Raw genomic sequence first — 19,135 nt, forward strand, 5'->3', positions numbered from 1 at the left:
TGTGTGTGTGCATGTCTGTGTGTTTTTTTTTAATGTGACAAATATTTTTGTGGCATTTTTATGGTCATGGACATAGAGCCCTTTTATATTTTGTTAGGATTCAGATTCTTCTGAAATTCTGTGATGTGAATAATGTTTTGGCAAATATCAGAAAGTAAATCAAACAAAACTCAGGAGAAGGAATCTGAATCCACATGGAGAGAGACAGCAGCTTGGTTCCCTGGGTGGGGGGAGGGAGTGGTCTGAATACTGCCCTTCAGGGCATGGTCTGCGATCAAAGCAGCAGTGGAGCCACTGAGGGCAGGGGATCTGGTTGGACCCCAGGGAGCAATTCTGACTGCAGACAGAGAGGGGAACCTGGGCAGAAAGATGGCATCTATGAAGATCACTAGGTTCCCCGTTTTCCTAATCAGGAGAATTGGAAGCTCCACTACAGAAAGGGGTGTTGTAAAATAATCTGAAAGAAACAGAACTATTTATGTATCTAATCAGTCCACCATCCCAGAAACAAAAAATCCTGTGGGAATGAGGATGAGTTAAGAGAACTGAGAGGACAGACAGACATATGAGGTTTTGAGGGGCAGGGGCAATATACTTGCATTATCTTTTAATAAATGTTCTATAGAGATTATAATACAATATCATCTATAATTTCTTATACTCTCCTTAGTTATTATTGAACTTCATGTAAAATATAGATACATTGAAATAGTTCCATTATTTTCTCTATGTCCCACATATTACATATACATAAATTATAATCCTAAAAATATGTGTTCAAATGTCAGCTTTAAACCATCCTACGTCTTTTAAATAAACTAAGAGGAAAATGAGTTTTTTGTTTTTATTCACATATTTACCACTTCTGTTGCTCCCCTTGCCTTGCTATAAATCCAAGTAGCCATTAGTGTCAGTTTTATTCATCCAGAAGAACTTCTTTTAGCATTTTTTGTAGTGTAGTTCTGCTAGGTATGATTTATCTCAGATATTGTTTATTTGATAGGGTCTTTATTTTGTCTTCAAATTTGGAAGATAATTTCACTGGATGTAGAATTCTTAGTTATTAGTTTATTTTTCAGCACTTTAAAGGTTTTTATTGTTTTTAGCACTTTAAGTACTTTATTCCAGTCTTCTGGTCTCCATTTTTTTTTTTTTCTGGTAAGAACTCAACTGTCATTCGTATAGTTGTTTCCCTTATTGTAATGTGTTGCTTTTCTCTCGTATGTTCAAGATTTTCCCTTTATCTTTGGATTTCAGGTGTTTAACTATAGTGTCTAGATATAACGTTCTTTGTATCTCTCCTGTTTAGGGTTCATTAAGCTCCTCGTTAAGTTTAAGTTTTTCACCAAATTGGGAATGTTTTGACCATGAGTCATTCAAATTTTTTCTTTGTCATTCTTTTTCTCCTTTCTTACTGGAAGTCCAATAAAATGCATGTTATATTGTTTGATATTATCGCACAGGTCACTAAGGCTCTGTTCATTTTAATTCTATCTTTTTCATACTCTCTTCTTTGGATTGGATAATTTCCATTGAGTTATCTTCAAGTTCACTGACTCTTCTACTATTTCCAAAAGCATTTGTTCTGTGAAGTTTGGATTCAGTTGAGGGGCCACTTTAGAGGATCTGGAGGGCCACATATGGCCTTGAGGCTGCAGGTTCCCCACCCCACCCCCATCATTACTGGAAGCCTGACCTCTCCTAGGAGCTCTGTTGAAAGAGTCTCTTACCCTACCAGCATGTCATTCTGCTGTGAGGTACTAGATTCTTTGCTGTTTGCTGGATGATGACTAAGGCTATCCTCTTGGATTCCACTCTTTGATCTCTCTCTGTCTTTATTAAATGTCTCAGACTTAACTTTTTTTTTTTTTTTTGAGACAGAGTCTTGCTCTTGCCCTGGCTGGAGTGCTGTGGCCTCAGCCTAGCTCACAGCAACCTCAAACTCCTGGGCTTAAGCAATCTTTCTGCCTCAGCCTCCCGAGTAGCTGGGACTACAGGCATGTGCCACCATGCCCGGCTAATTTTTTCTATATATATTTTCAGTTGTCCAGCTAATTTCTTTCTATTTTTAGTAGAGACGGGGTCTCCCTCTTGTTCAGGCTGGTCTCGAACGCCTGACCTCGAGGGATCCTCCTGCCTCGGCCTCCCAGAGTGCTAGGATTACAGGTGTGAGGCACCGCGCCCGGCCCAGACTTAACTTCTTGACATATAAGTATATTACCTTTCTTAGACCCCAAGTGCTAGAATCCCTATCCATACTCTCTTTATAACTTGAATTTGAATCTGAATCAAACAGAAATGCTATGGGGGAAACTACTTTTAGATTTAGATCACTTCCACAGGCTACTCTCAAATCTCTCATGACCTACATCCTTCCATTACAACCCAATTCTCACTATCAGTTATTAGAAACATTTAGAGCTGGAGAATAGGTTATAGAGAGAAGAATCAGGTTAAAATGTAAAACATGATAAACACTTTGGGGTAAAGCTTTATTATATATACTTTCCACCGTATTTATGAAAACAGGAGGATGACACCAAAGGTATATAAATAAATTGTCTCTATTGCACTCTAAGTTTGTCACTCATATTCCACTTTAGCAAAGAGACCAAGATAGTGTGACCCACTGTGGCTATGTCCACACAGCATGTGTTTGCATGGAATCCTTTCATTCTAATTTTTTTAAACCTGTACTTTCCAATTACAAATTCCAGAATATATTTCAGACCTTGAGGTTACTCCTTACTGAGAGATAATGGATAAGGCTCAGGAAATCCAACTTCTAGTATATGGCTAAATTTCCCATGTTGCCTTTAGGTGAAGAATAGGACATAACCTTAGAGCACCGTGGGCATCAAAACTTTCATCCAGGTGCTCTGGTCATGTATATATTCTGGCCTGGTCTAACTCTGATAAGGCCTGGAGCAGGGGACATAGAATTAGAGAATTCACCTACTCTCCTGAGCATGAACAATGACACACTAAAGTTTTTAGAGATTCTTTGTTCATTAATGTAATTCCTCCTACTGAGGAAAATCCCCAAGTCTATTCACGAGCTTCTCAGAGTCCTCTTACTCTTATTTCTTATCTTGTCTCCCATTATCTCTTGGGGACTCTCTGCCACCCACTCAGAAGGCTGAATATACCAGCTGATCTCCAGTAATTGGAGCATACTTCCAGAGTACTTGGGTTAAGATTTATAAAAATGGGATTCTTTATCTCTGCCAAGTTAGCAGAAATGACATCGTATGATCAGACAGCCAGAGAGATCTCTGAAGAAGTAAATGTTGGTTCTAGGAGCAAAATATGAATGTAGTTATTGCTGATTAACTAGCCTATGCTGTCATGTGGCCAATTAAAGCTGTGAGTAGAACTTTTCTGTATTTATAGATTTATTTTGAAAGGAAATTTGATATGGGCACAGGTGTGACAAAAGCAATGATGTTATCCACCAAAGCCAATAGCATGACTTTAGTTTAAAAGAGAATCGATTCCACAAGCACAGAATGATAGCAATACCATGTCTAGCAATACAGTTTAAAATAATAGAGTATTTTATTAATTAAGGTATTGACATAATATCTATTTTAATATAGTATAAGTAACTATATTTAATAATTGTATTGATCTTCTCATTCATAAGACTACATCTGGAATATTTTGACCAATTTAAAGGAACACTGAAGGCCAGGCACAGTGGCTCATGCCTGTAATCCTAGCACTCTGGAAGGCCAAGGTGGGAGAATCGCTTCAGGTCAGGAATTTGAGACCAGCCTGAAGAAGAGCAAGACCCCATCTCTACTAAAAATAGAAAAAATTGGCTGGGTGTGGTGGCACGCACCTGTAGTCCCAGGTACTCAGGAAGCTGAGGCAGGAGGATCGCTTGAGCCCAGGACTTTGAAGTTACAGTGAGCTATGATGATGCCACTGCACTCTAGCCAGGGCGGCAGAGCGAGACTCTGCCTCAAAAAAAAAAAAAAAAAAAAAAGGAACACTGACAAACTCCTTAGTAGTGAAATAAAGGATGGTAACCAAGAGTAGAAGTAAATTGTCTGGTTAAAATAGCAATAGATATGATTAATATATTAACCTAATCTCTTTGTGAATTATAACTTAATAATTGGCTTTCACAAAGAATTACACAATATTAGTTAATGTAACTAGAGATTTATCCTAGGAGAGATTTAGGGAAACAAGATATCTGTCTTCAAATATTTGAAGATTTCTCTGTAGAAGGATTATTTCTAACTGTTTGATGCCAGAGGGCAGAACCAAGAATAATAGGGGAACATTATAGGAAGAAAGTTGTATTATACATTCAATAATAGGGACAATTTTCTATTAGAACTGTCCAGAAATTTAATGACCTCCTTGTAAAGCAGGTAAAGGCATGGGCTAGAAGTAAAGCAATACTTCTGGAAGTATTTGGCTAGAAGATAGCAAGTAGAGGCTATTATGTTGTTTGTTGCTAGAGGTATTCTATTAATGGATAGTGGGTTGAAATATAAATCCTCTAAGACCTTGTCTTAGGTCTGTGACCATATGACCTATTGTCATATCTGGTACTGCACTTCTCCCCCACTGGCCAGGAGTAGCTCCTTTCCCATGAAGAAATAAAGGCAAAGCTCTGACATGCGCCCCTCCGCTGGGACCCTTTGGAACCTAATCAGAAGTATCGTTCTGAGGCTACAATTTAGTGCCCGTCTTTGCTATGCCAAGAGGACTTAGATCCACATGTTTCAGCTATTCTTGATTGTGTGACTCCAAAGAGTTCTCAGACCAGTCATATTTGTATGCTTGAATATAAGATCAGGGATGACCAGTAATGATGGTCACTACAGGTAGTCAGATAAAGATTTACCTGAGTGGCAAATGGCAAAGATACCAAAAGCAGACACAGTAACAGATCAGTTACTAAATGACACACATCTCTATAGCTATGCTACCTTAATTGGGATAGAAAATGTGCTTGTTCAACACAGTCTCACCCCAACCCCTCCCAATACACACACACACAGAAAACAACTACCAACAACAACACAACAACTGCAATATTCCTGACCTTGCACAAAAGGAACAGCTGAAAGGAAAATATAAGGAATCTACATTAGTTGTTTCTTGCTCATTCTAGCTTTGTTTATGCACTATTAATAAGTCGTAGTCACTCTATGAACAATCTCTTTTTATGTTACATGGATGTAAAAGCAAGTTTGTAGTCTCTTGGTACACAATCTCCAGCAAATCGATTTTTTCCCCTGTATGTTCCCTCGGAACTCAGACCAGGTGGCAAATTGCTACTTCTATTGATCTCAATTTCCTTGTCTGTAAAAGGTAGGTGACAACAGTATCTACCTCATAAGATTTTTGTGAGTATGAATGAGTCTGTACATGTAAACTGCTTACAATAGTACTTGTACATAATGAGCTACTACCATATTATAGCTATTGTTATTATCCTATGTCCCAGATAAAGTTTCTTAGTGGCTGGAATTACAACCTTTGCGCCCTTATCCCTTAGTGCCAAGTGCCTCAGGATGCCCATAAGCTCCGTAATGTTATGGATCTAAGCTACATTATATTCATCTGTTTCTATCCTTCCAACTTGCTAGTGTGCCTACATGTACAATAAGGGCCTTTCTGTCTCAAACTATGGTGTTTATCTTTTGTTGGGCACACACATCACTCAAAAGACAGTGAGGACTACAATCCATTGGCACTGACCATGGCATGCCCCTTGCTGCACCCCTGGATAAACTACTCTTGGTTTAGACTTTCAATTTCCACTTTGGTGTTTATATTTGCATGATTTCTTGCTGGAGTTACATTTCCATTTGTCATCTCAAATATAATAATTTTCATGGTACTGATCAAAAGCCTTCGATATCTTTGCAACCCATAGGCTCTCATGATGCTATTAAAACCAACAAACACACCTCCTGTTTTCCCATTGTAATCCATCATAAAACTCGAAAAGGGCCTGTAAGATTATTCTGGGGAACAGTTAATAAAAAGGTAAAGAATTTAGGCTGGTACCATTCTATTCTAAAGCCATCTGGAGGGAGGAAACCTCCCCAGCAAATGGCTGTATAAAGCTGAATACTTGAGGATTTAAGGGAGAATATAAAGACAAATATGATTAACTGATATGGGACAGATAAATGACACCATGGGCTTGAGGAGCAGAATTCTAAGGTTACCCTTTACATCTACCTAGGGAGTTCTACCCAGTAGGAACTTTGTCAATTAAAATAATTCTCCTTTAATATCCTCATCATATAGCAGATTTTCTACACTGTGTGGATCTCATCTTTCTCCTTCAACATGTATCCTTCCATTCATCACCTAATGTGACAGTGTCACGATGCTGATATGGGTTATGGCATAGTCATGATTTATTAATAAGATCTATGGACTCTTGGCTTTTGTACTGTGTAGAAAAGCTGGTCCCAGGAATTATTATCGAATGATGAGAGAACATAAGGAGTTTTATTGAAGAAAAGCATTCTATTTAGAAATAGTTGATGAACATACTACAGGGAGGCCACAGAAGACAGAGAGCTGGGCCAGGAGGGCTCTCTTCAGCATATTCTGGGATACTGGGATATGACTGAAAGGCTTTCAATGAAACCAATTTTAAGTTCCCCAAATGTAGAAGCCATGTAATAAGGAAATTACTCCATTCTCCAGTGCCTAGCTTAGCAGCTACATGAGTAAATAGCTTTGAAGTAAGATTTTCTTCATTCCTGCAATTACAAAAAAAGGCATTGACCTTTTCCTCTTTTTTCTTGACTTACCCTCCTTCCCACCTACATCCCTTGAAGTTCTGTATTAACTCACATACACAACTAAATTTTATTATAATTTCAGGGAGTTCTGTGATACAAACTATACAGCTGGAGTCAAAATTTAACTCTTTGAAAATTCCTTCCGATCACTTTCACTTGTGATGTCTGGTTTGTAGGTCCTCTTCTACCCTTGTTTCTCATGGTTAATGTTTGCCACCATTAGGCCACGGGTAGCAAGCACAATACATGACCCTGGTTCATAGAAGTGGTTGAGAAAGCTTAAACGGGCACATTTAGCAAGGGTCAGTCAGAGTCAGAGCAGAAGCTGGCATCAGGTAGGTCGGTTCACATGAAACGAAAGAAAACAAAAAAGGCCCAAGCAAAGGGGTCAAAAATCAGGTCCAAAAGACAATGTTATATAATTAAGGAGGGAAAGCAAAAACAGAAATAAGGACACAAAGAGCTCTTGAGAGCTAATGTTGATCTTTATCACCTTTTCATCTGCTTATAATCCTACTGAGTCAATCAGGAGTCTAAATCAGTGGTTCTTAATCTTGGCTAAGCCTTAGAATTACCAAAACTTCCTGATGCCCAGGCTACACCTCAGTCCAATGCAATGAGCATCTCTGCAGCTGGGACTCAGGTATCTTTTAAAGCTTCTCAGGTGATTTCAAGGTTAATACCCACTGGTTTCAATGTTTGAAAACATGCAAGTAAGCAAATGGAGTGGGGGCAAAGAAAAGGAGGACATTCTGGACTTTGATTTTTTTCCTCTCTTTTTATTTCCCTAAAGAAAACTCCTGGTAATTTTCCTCTTTAGGAGTCCTGATCCTTTCCCTTTTGGCTTCAGTTTGAAACTATTTAGAAAGCCACCAGCCTCAAGAAATGTGCGTTTTGCTGCTCTGTTTAGTTTTTCTACTGATTTAAGATACCCAGCTCCTTACCTTATTTCTCTGCCTAAACCAGAAATTCTCTTCTCCACAGCCTCAGTTGTATTGGTTTTGCAACTGAGATATATTCATAGAGCCCTACTAAGTCTACTCACATGCATTCTCCCAGGACTTTGCTCATCCACTCCCACTACGATTTTAATGCAAACTGTTTTTGGCTCTTCACAACATCATCTATCCCCTTGCCTCACCAAAATCAACAATCTTCTGTCTCAGGAAGCCCTTGCCTTGTTGCAATCCCATCCAGTCTTCTTTGTAGACAGTGACATTCATCTTGCTCTCAGAAGTCCACTTTCTTTTTTTTTCTCTTTTTTGAGACAGAGTCTGGCTCTTTTGCCCTGGCTAGAGTGCCGTGGCATCAGCCTAGCTCACAGCAACCTCAAACTCCTGGGCTCAAGCGATCCTCCTGCCTCAGCCTCCCGAGTAGGTGGGACTACAGGCATGCACCACGATGCCCAGCTAATTTTTTCTATATATATTTTTAGTTGTCCAGATAATTTCCTTCTATTTTTAGTAGAGATGGGGTCTCGTTCTTGCTCAGGCTGGTCTCAAACTCCTGACCTTGAGCAATCCACCCATCTTGGCCTCCCAGAGTGCTAGGATTACAGGCATGAGCCACCGCACCAGCCTAGAAGTCCGCTTTCTAATGGTTATTTTAAAAGACCATAGACATCCACATTTACCTCTTATCCTCTTCCCTACATAATAACATATCAAGGAAGAAGGCTATTTCCTCTGTGACACAGCCTCAAATGTTCTTTTAATATGCCCCATAATACTTAGATCTGCTCAATCAGGAGAGAATAATTATTTTATGAATTTACTGCATTCTATTTATCATGAATTTCTTTATGTTGATGAAAGGCTGAATGGACAGTGAAGGTTTTCTCACATTTCTTACACTTGTATGATTTTTCTCCTCTATGAATTTTCTGATGTTGAATAAGAGATGAACTCTGGCTGAAGGCTTTGTCACAATCAGGGCATTTATAGGGTTTCTCTCCGGTATGAGTTCTCAGATGCTTTGTAAGGGATGAGCTCTGACTGAAGGCTTTCTCACATTCTTTACATTTGTAAGGTCTTTCTCCAGTATGAATTCTCTGGTGTCTCACAAGAGCAGAGCGGTCACTAAAGGCTTTCCCACATTCATTACATTTGTAAGGTTTCTCCCCAGTATGGGTTCCTTGATGTTGAATAAGAGCTGAACAGTAACTGAAAGCTTTCCCACATTCACTACATTCATAAGGTTTTTCCCCCGTATGAGTTCTCTGATGTTGAGTAAGTCCTGACCGGTCACTAAAGGCTTTCCCACACTCTTTACATCCATAGGGTTTTTCTCCAGTATGAACCCTCTGATGTTTAATGAGAGATGAGGTGTCATTGAAAGCTTTCCCACATTCCTTGCATTTATATGGTTTCTCTCCAGTGTGTATTCTGTGATGCTGAATAAGGTATGTGCTTTGGTTGAAGGCCTTCCCACATTCATTGCACTCATAGGGCTTTTCTCCAGTGTGAATGATATGATGTTGAATAAGGGCTGAACGGTGACTGAAAGCTTTCCCGCATTCATTACATTCATAAGGTTTCTCTCCAGTGTGAATTCTCTGATGCTGAATGAGGGATGAGCTCCGACTAAAGGCCTTTCCACATTCATTACATACATAGGGCTTCTCTCCAGTATGAATTCTCTGATGTAGGATAAAGGCTGAGTAGTAACTGAAGGACTTTCCACATGCACTGCACTCCCATGGCTTTTTCACTGGGTAAACTTTTGAATGTTTTATCGGGTTTGAACTTTCCCCAATTTCATTATAATGCTCCATAGGGTTTTTCTTGTGTTTAATTACAACTTGCCTTAAATCATTCTTCTGATTTTCTTGCTGCCTTTCTAACATGCCTTCACAGTCCCAAGATTCTATCAACCTGGAGCCCCAGCAATCATCCTTTTTAAGTCTTTCTATTATCAGCTCCCTTTCAGATGATACTTCTTCATAAACTTCCTGCTTTGAAAGGAACTCTTTAGTTTCAGGCATACATTCAGAATCTGAAATGAATAAAAAGCATAAATGTTCATGTTCTATGTGTTAAGAGAAAGAAAACTGCTAAGTAGCATGAGAACAAACAAAATAAAAATTATGCCTATTAAAAATATGTATATCCAGATGTTCTCATAAAGAGCCTCATGGCAAGGGCAAATGAAGACATTTCAGAGAATAATAGGGATTAGAGGATGGCTAATATAAGACACAACACAAGGTCAGACAATGAGGGTGCTCTAGCTACAGGAATGGAAAACTAAACAGACTAACCAGGGAAGAGGACAAGCAGAGGAAAGAAAATAAATGTTTACATAAAAGAACTAAGAAGGGAGGAAAAGATGAAAACACACATTGAGAATGATAAGTTTTGAAAAAGTACTAGACAAAAAATCACTCATAATAATAACATCTGGAGACAATCACATTTGACTTTTTAAATTGTTCCCTTTAGTCCTTGTTTAAAGGCACAATTTTTTATTTACTGTCTGATTTAAATATGATTTTGCGTCTCCACTAGCTGAATTTCTCAAACAGGTTTTATGCATCCTCTCATCACATACTTGCTCCTGAGCTTGCTGCAGTCTGGCTTCTCTCCTCCTTGTTCTCATTGAAGTCACTAACCATTTACATGTCACCTAAACCCAGTGGATCCTTTTCATTCCTTGTTTAGCTTGGCCTCTCAGCAGTACCTGACACTGTTGACCATGCCTTCTTCCCAACAATGTTCTCTCTTGACTTTTCTGACTCTATGCTCTCAAGTTTTTCTTCTGATTTCTATTTCTTTGGAATTTTTTCTGCTCTTTCTTCTTCTTAAATGTCAATATTTGTTAGCATTCCATCTTAGGCTCCCCTCTTTTGTCCCTGCACCCTCTCCCCATTACAATCTCTCCTGAAAGACCTTATTTATTCCGTGGTTTTAATTACCCTTTACCCAAAACCCTTACCTCCAACTTAGTTTTCTCTCCCCTACACCCATATATCCCATCACCTACTTCATGTATTCATTTGGAAATATCAAATTCAATATAACTATACCTTGACTCATCTTTTCCTTCAAACTGTACATTCCCAGGTTTCATCATCTAAGAAAATATCACTGCCATTATTCTTGTTAATAAAAAGGCTTTAATATAAGAATATGAACTCTACCACCAAAAGGTAAATTTTCTGAGGGTAGGAATCACATCTCTTTTGATCACTGCTATTTCTCGGAGCCTATCACAGGGCTGATAGAGAGTAAGCACAAATTAAATATGTGTTGTTTGAACTGAACTGAACACAAATAACACAAGCACTGAGGCAACTCTGGAGGACAGTAAGCTTTTCTTAAGATTCTTTTATCCCATTAAAGAAATGTAATCAATATTTGAGTAAGATATACTTTCAATGTTACTGTAATTTTTAGAAATTGAGAATATGATAGCATATAAAATGTAATATATATTATGAACTATAACAATATTAGATAAACACTTTTATAGTGTTCATTATATACAAGTTGCTATTCTAAAAGGTTAAATATATTAATACATTTAATCTCACAAACCCCAAAGTTTTTCTAGCTGAAAGTCAGAAACCTGAGAATCATATTGGACTCTTCCCTATACCCTACTAACCACAACAAATAATTCACCAAGTTTTATGGATTATACCTCACAAATCTTTCTCAAATCTATCCTGTACTCCCCCTCCCCACTATTGCCACCCCAATTCAGCCACCATGTCTCCCCTAAACTAATCCATCAGCCTCATAATGGGTCTGCTTGTATCCTCTCTCTGTGCAATACTTCCCAGCCTCATTCAAATCTGATTGCATAAAATCAAAGTCAGAGTAATTGACAGAACAAGACTTAATGATTATCCAGATATTGGAACTACCAAGGCATTTAAAATAATTATGATTAATATGTAAAAGGTTCTTGTGGAAAAGGTAGACAACACACATGAACAGCTGGAGAATATTAGCAGAGAGATGGAAACTATTAATATAAGACAAAGTCAAATGGAAATGCTAGAAATGAAAAAACTTTATAACAGAGATGAAGAATGTCTTTGCTGGTACATCAGTACACTCAACAGAGCTAAGAAAAGAATCAGTAAACTTGTAAAGAGGTGAATGGGAATTATGCAAACTAAAATAGAAAGAGGAAAAAAGAGTGAAAACAAAACTAACAAACCAGGAAAGAGCATCTAACAGCTGTAGGACAGTATCAAATGCTCTAACATACATGTACTTGGAAACTGGAAGAAAAGAAGAGAGAATGAGAAAAACAATATTTGATGAGCTAGTGGCTAAGAATTTTCCAAAAGTAATGAGAGATATCAAACCAAAGACCCAAGGAAGCTCAGAGAATCTCAAGTAGGATGAAAACACAGACACACACCCCTACTTAGACACATCATACTCAAACTGGCAAAAACCAAAGATAAAGAGAAAATCTTAAAGACTGCTATAGGAAAAAAAAAAGACATATTACATACCGAATAACAAAGACAAAAATTACAGCCAGAAGATAAGAAATGACACATTTAAACTGCTGAAAGAAAAAAAAATTGTCTTTTGATTCTGAATAATGTCTAAAAAATAAAAGGAAAGAAAGAAGAAAAGGAAAACAATTGTCACCAAGAATTCCATATGCAGTGAAAATATTTTTCAAAAATGGAGATGAAATAAAGACTTTTTCAGACAAATAAAGCTGAGAGAACTAATTACCAGTAGACCTGCACTATAAGAAATGTTAAATAAAGTTCTCAGGTAGATACTATATGATACTAGTCAAAAACCTGCCTCTACACAAGAGATCAGACGATAATACAGGCCAAATGAGGCCCACCACAGGCCAAAGCTGGCCACTCTCATTTGTTTACATGTTGTTTATGGCTGCCTTCCCACTACAATGGCAGAGTTCAGTAGTTACAACAGAAGTTTTATAGTTTTAGGTTTTATGCTTAGGTCTGTGATTCATTTTTGAGTTATTTACTATATATGATAGAAGGTATGAATTGAGGTTCATTTTTTTGCATATGGATGTCCAAATTTTCCAGTACTATTTATTGAAAAGACTCTCCTTTCTCCATTGAATTGCTTTTGCACTTTTGTCAGAAATTAATTGACTGTATATACGCAGGTCTATTTCTGGTCTATCTGCTTTGTTCCACTGATTTATATCTATCCTTTCACCAATACCACACCATTTTTTATTACTATAGCTTTATAAGTCTTAATATAATGGAAGCTGCCCTTTTGTAGTTCCACACAGAATGAACTTTTACCTTCTAAAAGGGAAAATTCTAAGCCCAAAGTGATCAGGGATCTCCTAAGGGATGAGGGATCTCTGAATCTTAAGCAAAATTATTGCATTTTAGATGTCGTTAGTTATCGAGGAAGCTTATTGCTAAGGTCTGAATGTTTGTGTCCCTCCAAAATTCATATTTTAAAATCTTTTAACCCCAAGGTGTTGGTATTAGGAGGTGGGGCCTTTGAGAAGTGATTAATGCCCTTATAAAAGAGGCTGAAGAGAGACCCATCTTCATCCCTTCCACCATATGAGGACACAGTGAGAAGGCACCATATAGGAACTGGAAAGTGGGCCCTCACCAGACACTGAATCTGTTGGCACCTTGATCTTGGAATTCCCAGGCTCCAGAACTGTGATAAATAAAATTTTGTTGTTTATAAGCCACTCAGTTTATGGTATTTTGTTATAGTAGCTTGAGTGAACTAAGACATTTATGTTCAAGTAAGTAGCTTGCATTACAAAATAAGACTTCCTTACCCCAAAATACCAGGCTCCCACAATTCTCCACCTTCATATCCATGCCCATGTACGCATCATGCCCATGGGCAGAATTCAGCTGTTCTACTTCCATATCGGTAAAGTCCATTTCCTCATCTTTGACTGTCATCAATTCCTGGAAGAGCAAGCACATTCTTAAAGGATTTGGTAATCCTGAGGGAAGAGAACAATCTAGAAGAGGAAGTGTTTTTAATCTGAAGGTTAAACCTTTATTTTAATCAAATATTCTGAAATTACTAAGTATTAGTCTGTGTTAAGGAACATAATAATGAAAGCTAACATTTACAATTTACTTTCTATGTGCTAAGTCCTTTGAACTACCTCTTGTAACAAAGACCATATGAGGCAAGAGGTAAGTAATATTATTAACATTGTCTACATATGTAAGGGCCAGATCTGGGATCTGGACCAGGCAGTCTGATTCTAAAGCTATACTCTTAACATATTTTGCTAAATAAGCCTAATATAAATTAACCATTGAATAATAATGAAATGTTAATTATTGATTATATTGTGGATGGAATAAGGCTGAGATATGTCATATATATTGACTCCAGGAATATTCTGAGATTTTATAGAAATTCAGGTTGATATTCTGTGATATAGACATTCATGCTGTTCTAGGCTAGGCCTCTTCTTTCTCTGTACTTAAGGCCATGACTATTCAATTTGTTTTGTTATTCTTTAGTAATTAAAGTGGTTCTGAATGAGTGAATTTGCTGACTTTAAGTTGAAAATGATCAATTGTTCTAAGGAAAGATAAATATAATGATAGTCTTGTGACAATTGTTCTAAGGTAAGATACACTATTATGACAGTCATGTGAGTATACTTTATTAACCATAATCAATTGGAGAATACTTTGTGAAAAAGTCAGTCAGTAGGTGAGAATGGCTAAAGGCATAGCATTTAGAATCAGATATAACATGGGTTCTAACCAGGGCTAAACCACTTGATGACACTGAGCAAGTTACCATGATCCTCAGTTTCTTCATCTGTGAAATACGTATTAATCCTAACTCTTAGGCCTATTTATTTAAAATAAATAAAGAAGTGTTTGAAAAGTGGCTCTAAATGTTGGAGTTCCCCAGGGCTCAGTTCTTAGACATCTTCTCTACTCTATCTACTCTTACATAACTACAATGTTATTTCTCCCTTCTCAAAAAAAAAAACCACCTCTTTGGTCTTGTCTTACTATTCCTTCCAGCTATTGCCCTACTTCTCTCCTTTCCTTTAGAGTAAAACTCTACAAAATAGCTGTCTATAGTCCCTGGCTCCAATTTCTCTCCCCTCATCTTCTTTTGAACCCATTCTAATCCATCACTCCCACCATTCCATGAAATTGTTCTTGGCAGTCACCAGTGACCTTCCTACTTTTAAATCCAGTGGTCAATTCCCAGGACTCATCTTCCCTGACTTAGCAGCAGCATTTAACACAGCTGATCACTTCCTCCTTGCAACACTTCCTTCAAGTGGTCACCAGAATGCCAAACTTCTGGCTTTACCCCTACCTCATTGCATGCTATCTTCTCATCTTTGCTGCTCCCTCTTAATCTCCCTGATCTCTAAGAGCTGGAGAGCTATAGGACTCAGGAATGACATCTCGTTTCTTTTCTATCTACCCCCATTCTCTTAGTGATCACAGTTAGTTTCATAGTTTAAAATACCATCTGCCGGGAGATGGCCACGTTTTTAGTAAAAAATTGGGTCTCTTAGGTAGGGGTTGTTGTAAAGGATAAGAAAATAACAGAAAATGGAAAATAATGGAAATAAAAGAATATATAGAGATGAAGGTATAGTTTTATAGATATATAAAGAGTATAGGCAAAGTGGGTATTTAGAGGCTCTTGGATTTTTTTGTTAATTATAAAAGGCCAAGAGTGAAGTTTTATATGGGCATTTATAGGTATAGTGATCAGTTGCCAGGGGTAACAGATTTATATAACAATAGGCAGTTTTTTTTAGGTTAAAAGTTTTTTAAAAGGTTTTTTAGATTTTTTAACTAATTTTATTTATGTGAACAAATGGTTATAAAATCTTTTAAAGATTAACTTTTATGTTTTAAGGTAAATTTATCATTTAACAGAAGGGTTAAACAGAGATAAAGTGGCTCCATATTTTCTTTATCAAGTTATTGTGTGTTGAGACAAGTAGACAGGAGTTTAAGCAGGAACTGCCCCTTGGGCTAATTGCTTTTAGCCACAGGTGGCTGTCTGTCAGGCTGGCATTTTTTGATCAGGTCTCATCCTGTGGCTCTTAGCAGATCTGCTTTGCTTTTCAAAGCAAGTCTAAACCTCAGGTCTGAGAATTGCGGCGCCATTGTGGGATATAGCCAGCGATTGATCTTTTAGAGATGCCCTCCTGAGATGAAACAGTTTTTGATATGTAAACTAACACATTTACATATTCCTTCAGGACAAAGCTCTGCAAAACTCCTGAGACATTTCTGTCTCCAAAATATTTATATTAATTTATGGAGCAAGAACCATCCACCCAGATTGCTCCCAAATTTGAAACTCCGGCCTGGGCTCTCACCAGAGCTTTCAGTTTCCAAGGAAAAATTACTTTGGTTCAGTTCTCCAGATGGAATCTCCTTGAATCTCTGAAACAAGATGAAAGAAAGACACGAGGACACACTATGAACACCAAGATAAGATTCCAGAGGAAGGAAAGTAAACTCAAATTCACCTGGAACTCAACAGGAAGATGCTCAACAGTAGGTTCCATTTCTTCTGTGCTCTGTTTTTGGAGAAGAGAATCAGCCTCAGTAGTCATGGCTGGAAGGAGTAGAAAATAAGCCATGAAGGAGGTAAACTCTATCTTCCCATTTCCAAATTCACTCAGACAAAAGCTGTCAAGGCCAGGTGAATTATATACATGAGGTGACTCTACTTAACTCAAAAAACCCAGGCAGAGATAGAGTTAAGTTTTGATCAAAAAGTTAAACTCACGAAGCCACAACACATCAACCTTTTGGAACGGTCATGTCATGTCGTATCAGGAATGGAAAAGTGTTACCTGCCCTTTTCACAAAGCAAACACTATGGAATATTCTCCCATCCACAGCTTCAGAGAGGATGTGGATGAACATAGCAGTGCTGAAAGAGGAAGATGGGACTGGAGAATGTGCTACTGTGTACTCCAGGGCCTTCTCCTGACATGTGTCTGCTTCCCTTTTTTAATCATGTGGGGGCACTTGACCTTTTCATTCTCATCAAAGGTATTTCTGCTATTTCTTTCCACTTTCAACTCCACGTTTATTTCTGTAGTTCTTACCTTCCTCAACTTCAATGGTCAGATAATCCATCATCAGTTTCCCTTCCTTGTCCTATTATTGCTATGACTTCCTCAGTATTCACTGTTTCAGATGAGACGGACATGGACTTCTCAGCAATACGTAATCTACCTCCTTGTGTAAATCATCCAACTCTGCTCTGAAGCTCTCGAGAGATTGTAAGGTTAGTTTTGCCTAGCTCTAGAATGATTCTTGCTCCCTGGGACATCTCCCTCTGTCTTCCCATCCGGAAGGTTTATTCCTATTCATTCAAGTCCTAGGGCCTCAGAAGTAATTCTACTTTGCTTGCAACCTCTATTATTGGGGTAAAATAATCTCCATGGCTGGAAGACCTTCCTCTGGAATACCAAGATCAGCCACTACATGCTGCACTAAAATGTAAACTAAAAATCTTAAGTTCTCTGCACCAGCTGACTGAATGGACCCATCTTGGCCAAGGGGATACCCTAAAACTGAGTTGCTGGCCATGAGAAGAGAGGTCAGACATGCCCCCCTCCCTTCTTGTAGATATCCTCTGTAAGTCATTAACAGGCCTAATGCTATGCAAGGCAAACCTGCAGGTCCTCAATTTATGTAACAAATCACTGAGTTTGAGTATGATCAGTGGCTTGTCTCTGATTAACAGACTTCCTTATCTTAACTTAAAACATTTCTAAGCATTTAGACAAAGCTTCATTTCTTTAACCAATTACAAATCAAAAGAGTTTATACCCATCTATAACCTGTAAGCCCCTGCTTTGAGATGTCCCACCTTTTGGGGCCAAACCAATGTATACCTTACATGTATTGATCTATGACTTTGCCTGTAATTCCTGTCTCCCTGAAACGTATAAAACTGTAACCCAACCACAGTGAGTCCACTTGCTCAAGGCTTTTTGGGCGAGGCTCTAATTCATAGTCCTCAGATTTGGCTCAAATTAAACCTCTTTAAGTTACTTTACAGAGTGTGGCTTCTTTTCTGTTGACAAAGGCAAAACCAGGAGGACGTCAGGGCAGTGAACCCTGGGCCTCAGTCACACACCTGGTTCCAGAATCTTCAGAAACTCCTATGAGATTCAAAAGCACACAAGTGGCCATAACGTGGCCTACCTGTAATTACTGTAGTGGTAACTGCAAGCTGGGCTTCGCACAGTTGCCTCATCCTTAATATTCATAAACACAAAGCCGCACATAGATGGGGCCTTTACAGCGCAGATTCCGCGCTCACTTTTTATCTTAAGGCCCTGAAAATATACATGTTGGGATTCCCATGCACTGGCCCCCAAATACAGGCAGACTCCAAAACTCTGACAAAGCAAAGCACAGAATGGGGATGAATAAGACACGGGCCCCATTTTCTTCCTTCTGTCCCGTAAGTTCAGAACCCTAAGACTTTGGTGAAGTGACAAAGTCAGGGCCAAAGCAGCAAGCCGCCCCGCGCCAGCCCGAGCCCCGGGGACTCCCGCTACCAGAATCCTCCGCTCCCGGACTCCACTTCCCAGAGGTCTGAGCGGCAGCCCCGCCCCCGGACGCCCTTAGCTCCGCGCCGCAGCCCGAGACCCCGGAGGAGCGCGCCGCGCGCCCGGAGTGGGGCGGGGACCCAGGGGAGGCCCAGCCCTGGCCGGGCTCCGGTTGCGGCGGGGTGTCCGAGCCGCGTGCACAACGAGCGAGTGGCGGGGCGGAGATCCGCGCAGCCAGCCCCGCAGGTTCTTACCCCTGGACGTGCTGCGAACCCGGCTCCGTCCGCAGGGCTGAGCCTTAGTGGGCTGCGCTCTGCGAGGGGCGGGAGGAGCGGACACAGTCGCCCGCCGTACCCGCGGAGTGCGGGGAGACAAAAGGCTCGAGCTCGAGGCTCCGTGTGGAGTCGCATCTGCGCACTTGGAGGCGACCGCGCCAGGTCGGGGTCCGGGCGGAAGGACTCCACTTCCCAGAGGGCTGGGGGCCACCGGTGCCTGTGCTGGGGGGTGTCTGCGGAGGCGGGCAGAGACCTGCGGGCCTTCGCCGGCATCCTTAGGACGAAAATAATGCCCCATCTGATGGGTCTCCTTTCAGATTAAAATGCGAAGCTGACATTAAAATGTTCCAAACAATTATTATTAACTGGGCGGGCGAAGAGGTGGGGGACTGTTACACAAGTCTTTTCTCTGGTATTTCTCCATTCGTATAATAAAGCCCGAAGTCTGCATGTAAACTGTGTGCATGTGCTGATTTCGTTGCTAGCATTCTGGCTGTTGAATAGCATAGGGAGGGTTGAGAAGCCAATGTCCTGATTGAAGAGAAATATAGT

The 19,135-nt window shown here is 39.4% G+C and overlaps 1 protein-coding gene across 1 annotated transcript; it reads right to left on the reverse strand.

The window, feature by feature from the left end:
• Window positions 1–8,568: 8,568 nt before the first annotated feature.
• On the reverse strand, window positions 8,569–18,856 carry LOC105805923 (zinc finger protein OZF-like). Its single transcript, XM_012638891.1, has 3 exons — window positions 18,563–18,856; window positions 13,554–13,689; window positions 8,569–9,782 (listed from the first exon to the last, which is right to left on the reverse strand). Exons 1-3 carry the CDS (start codon window positions 18,854–18,856, stop codon window positions 8,569–8,571), a joined length of 1,644 nt encoding a protein of 547 aa, XP_012494345.1.
• Between the last annotated feature and the right edge of the window lie 279 nt (window positions 18,857–19,135).

This window comes from Propithecus coquereli, unplaced genomic scaffold (genome assembly GCF_000956105.1).
Source record: "Propithecus coquereli isolate 6110/MARCELLA unplaced genomic scaffold, Pcoq_1.0 Scaffold137, whole genome shotgun sequence".
Taxonomy (NCBI): Eukaryota; Metazoa; Chordata; class Mammalia; order Primates; family Indriidae; genus Propithecus; species Propithecus coquereli.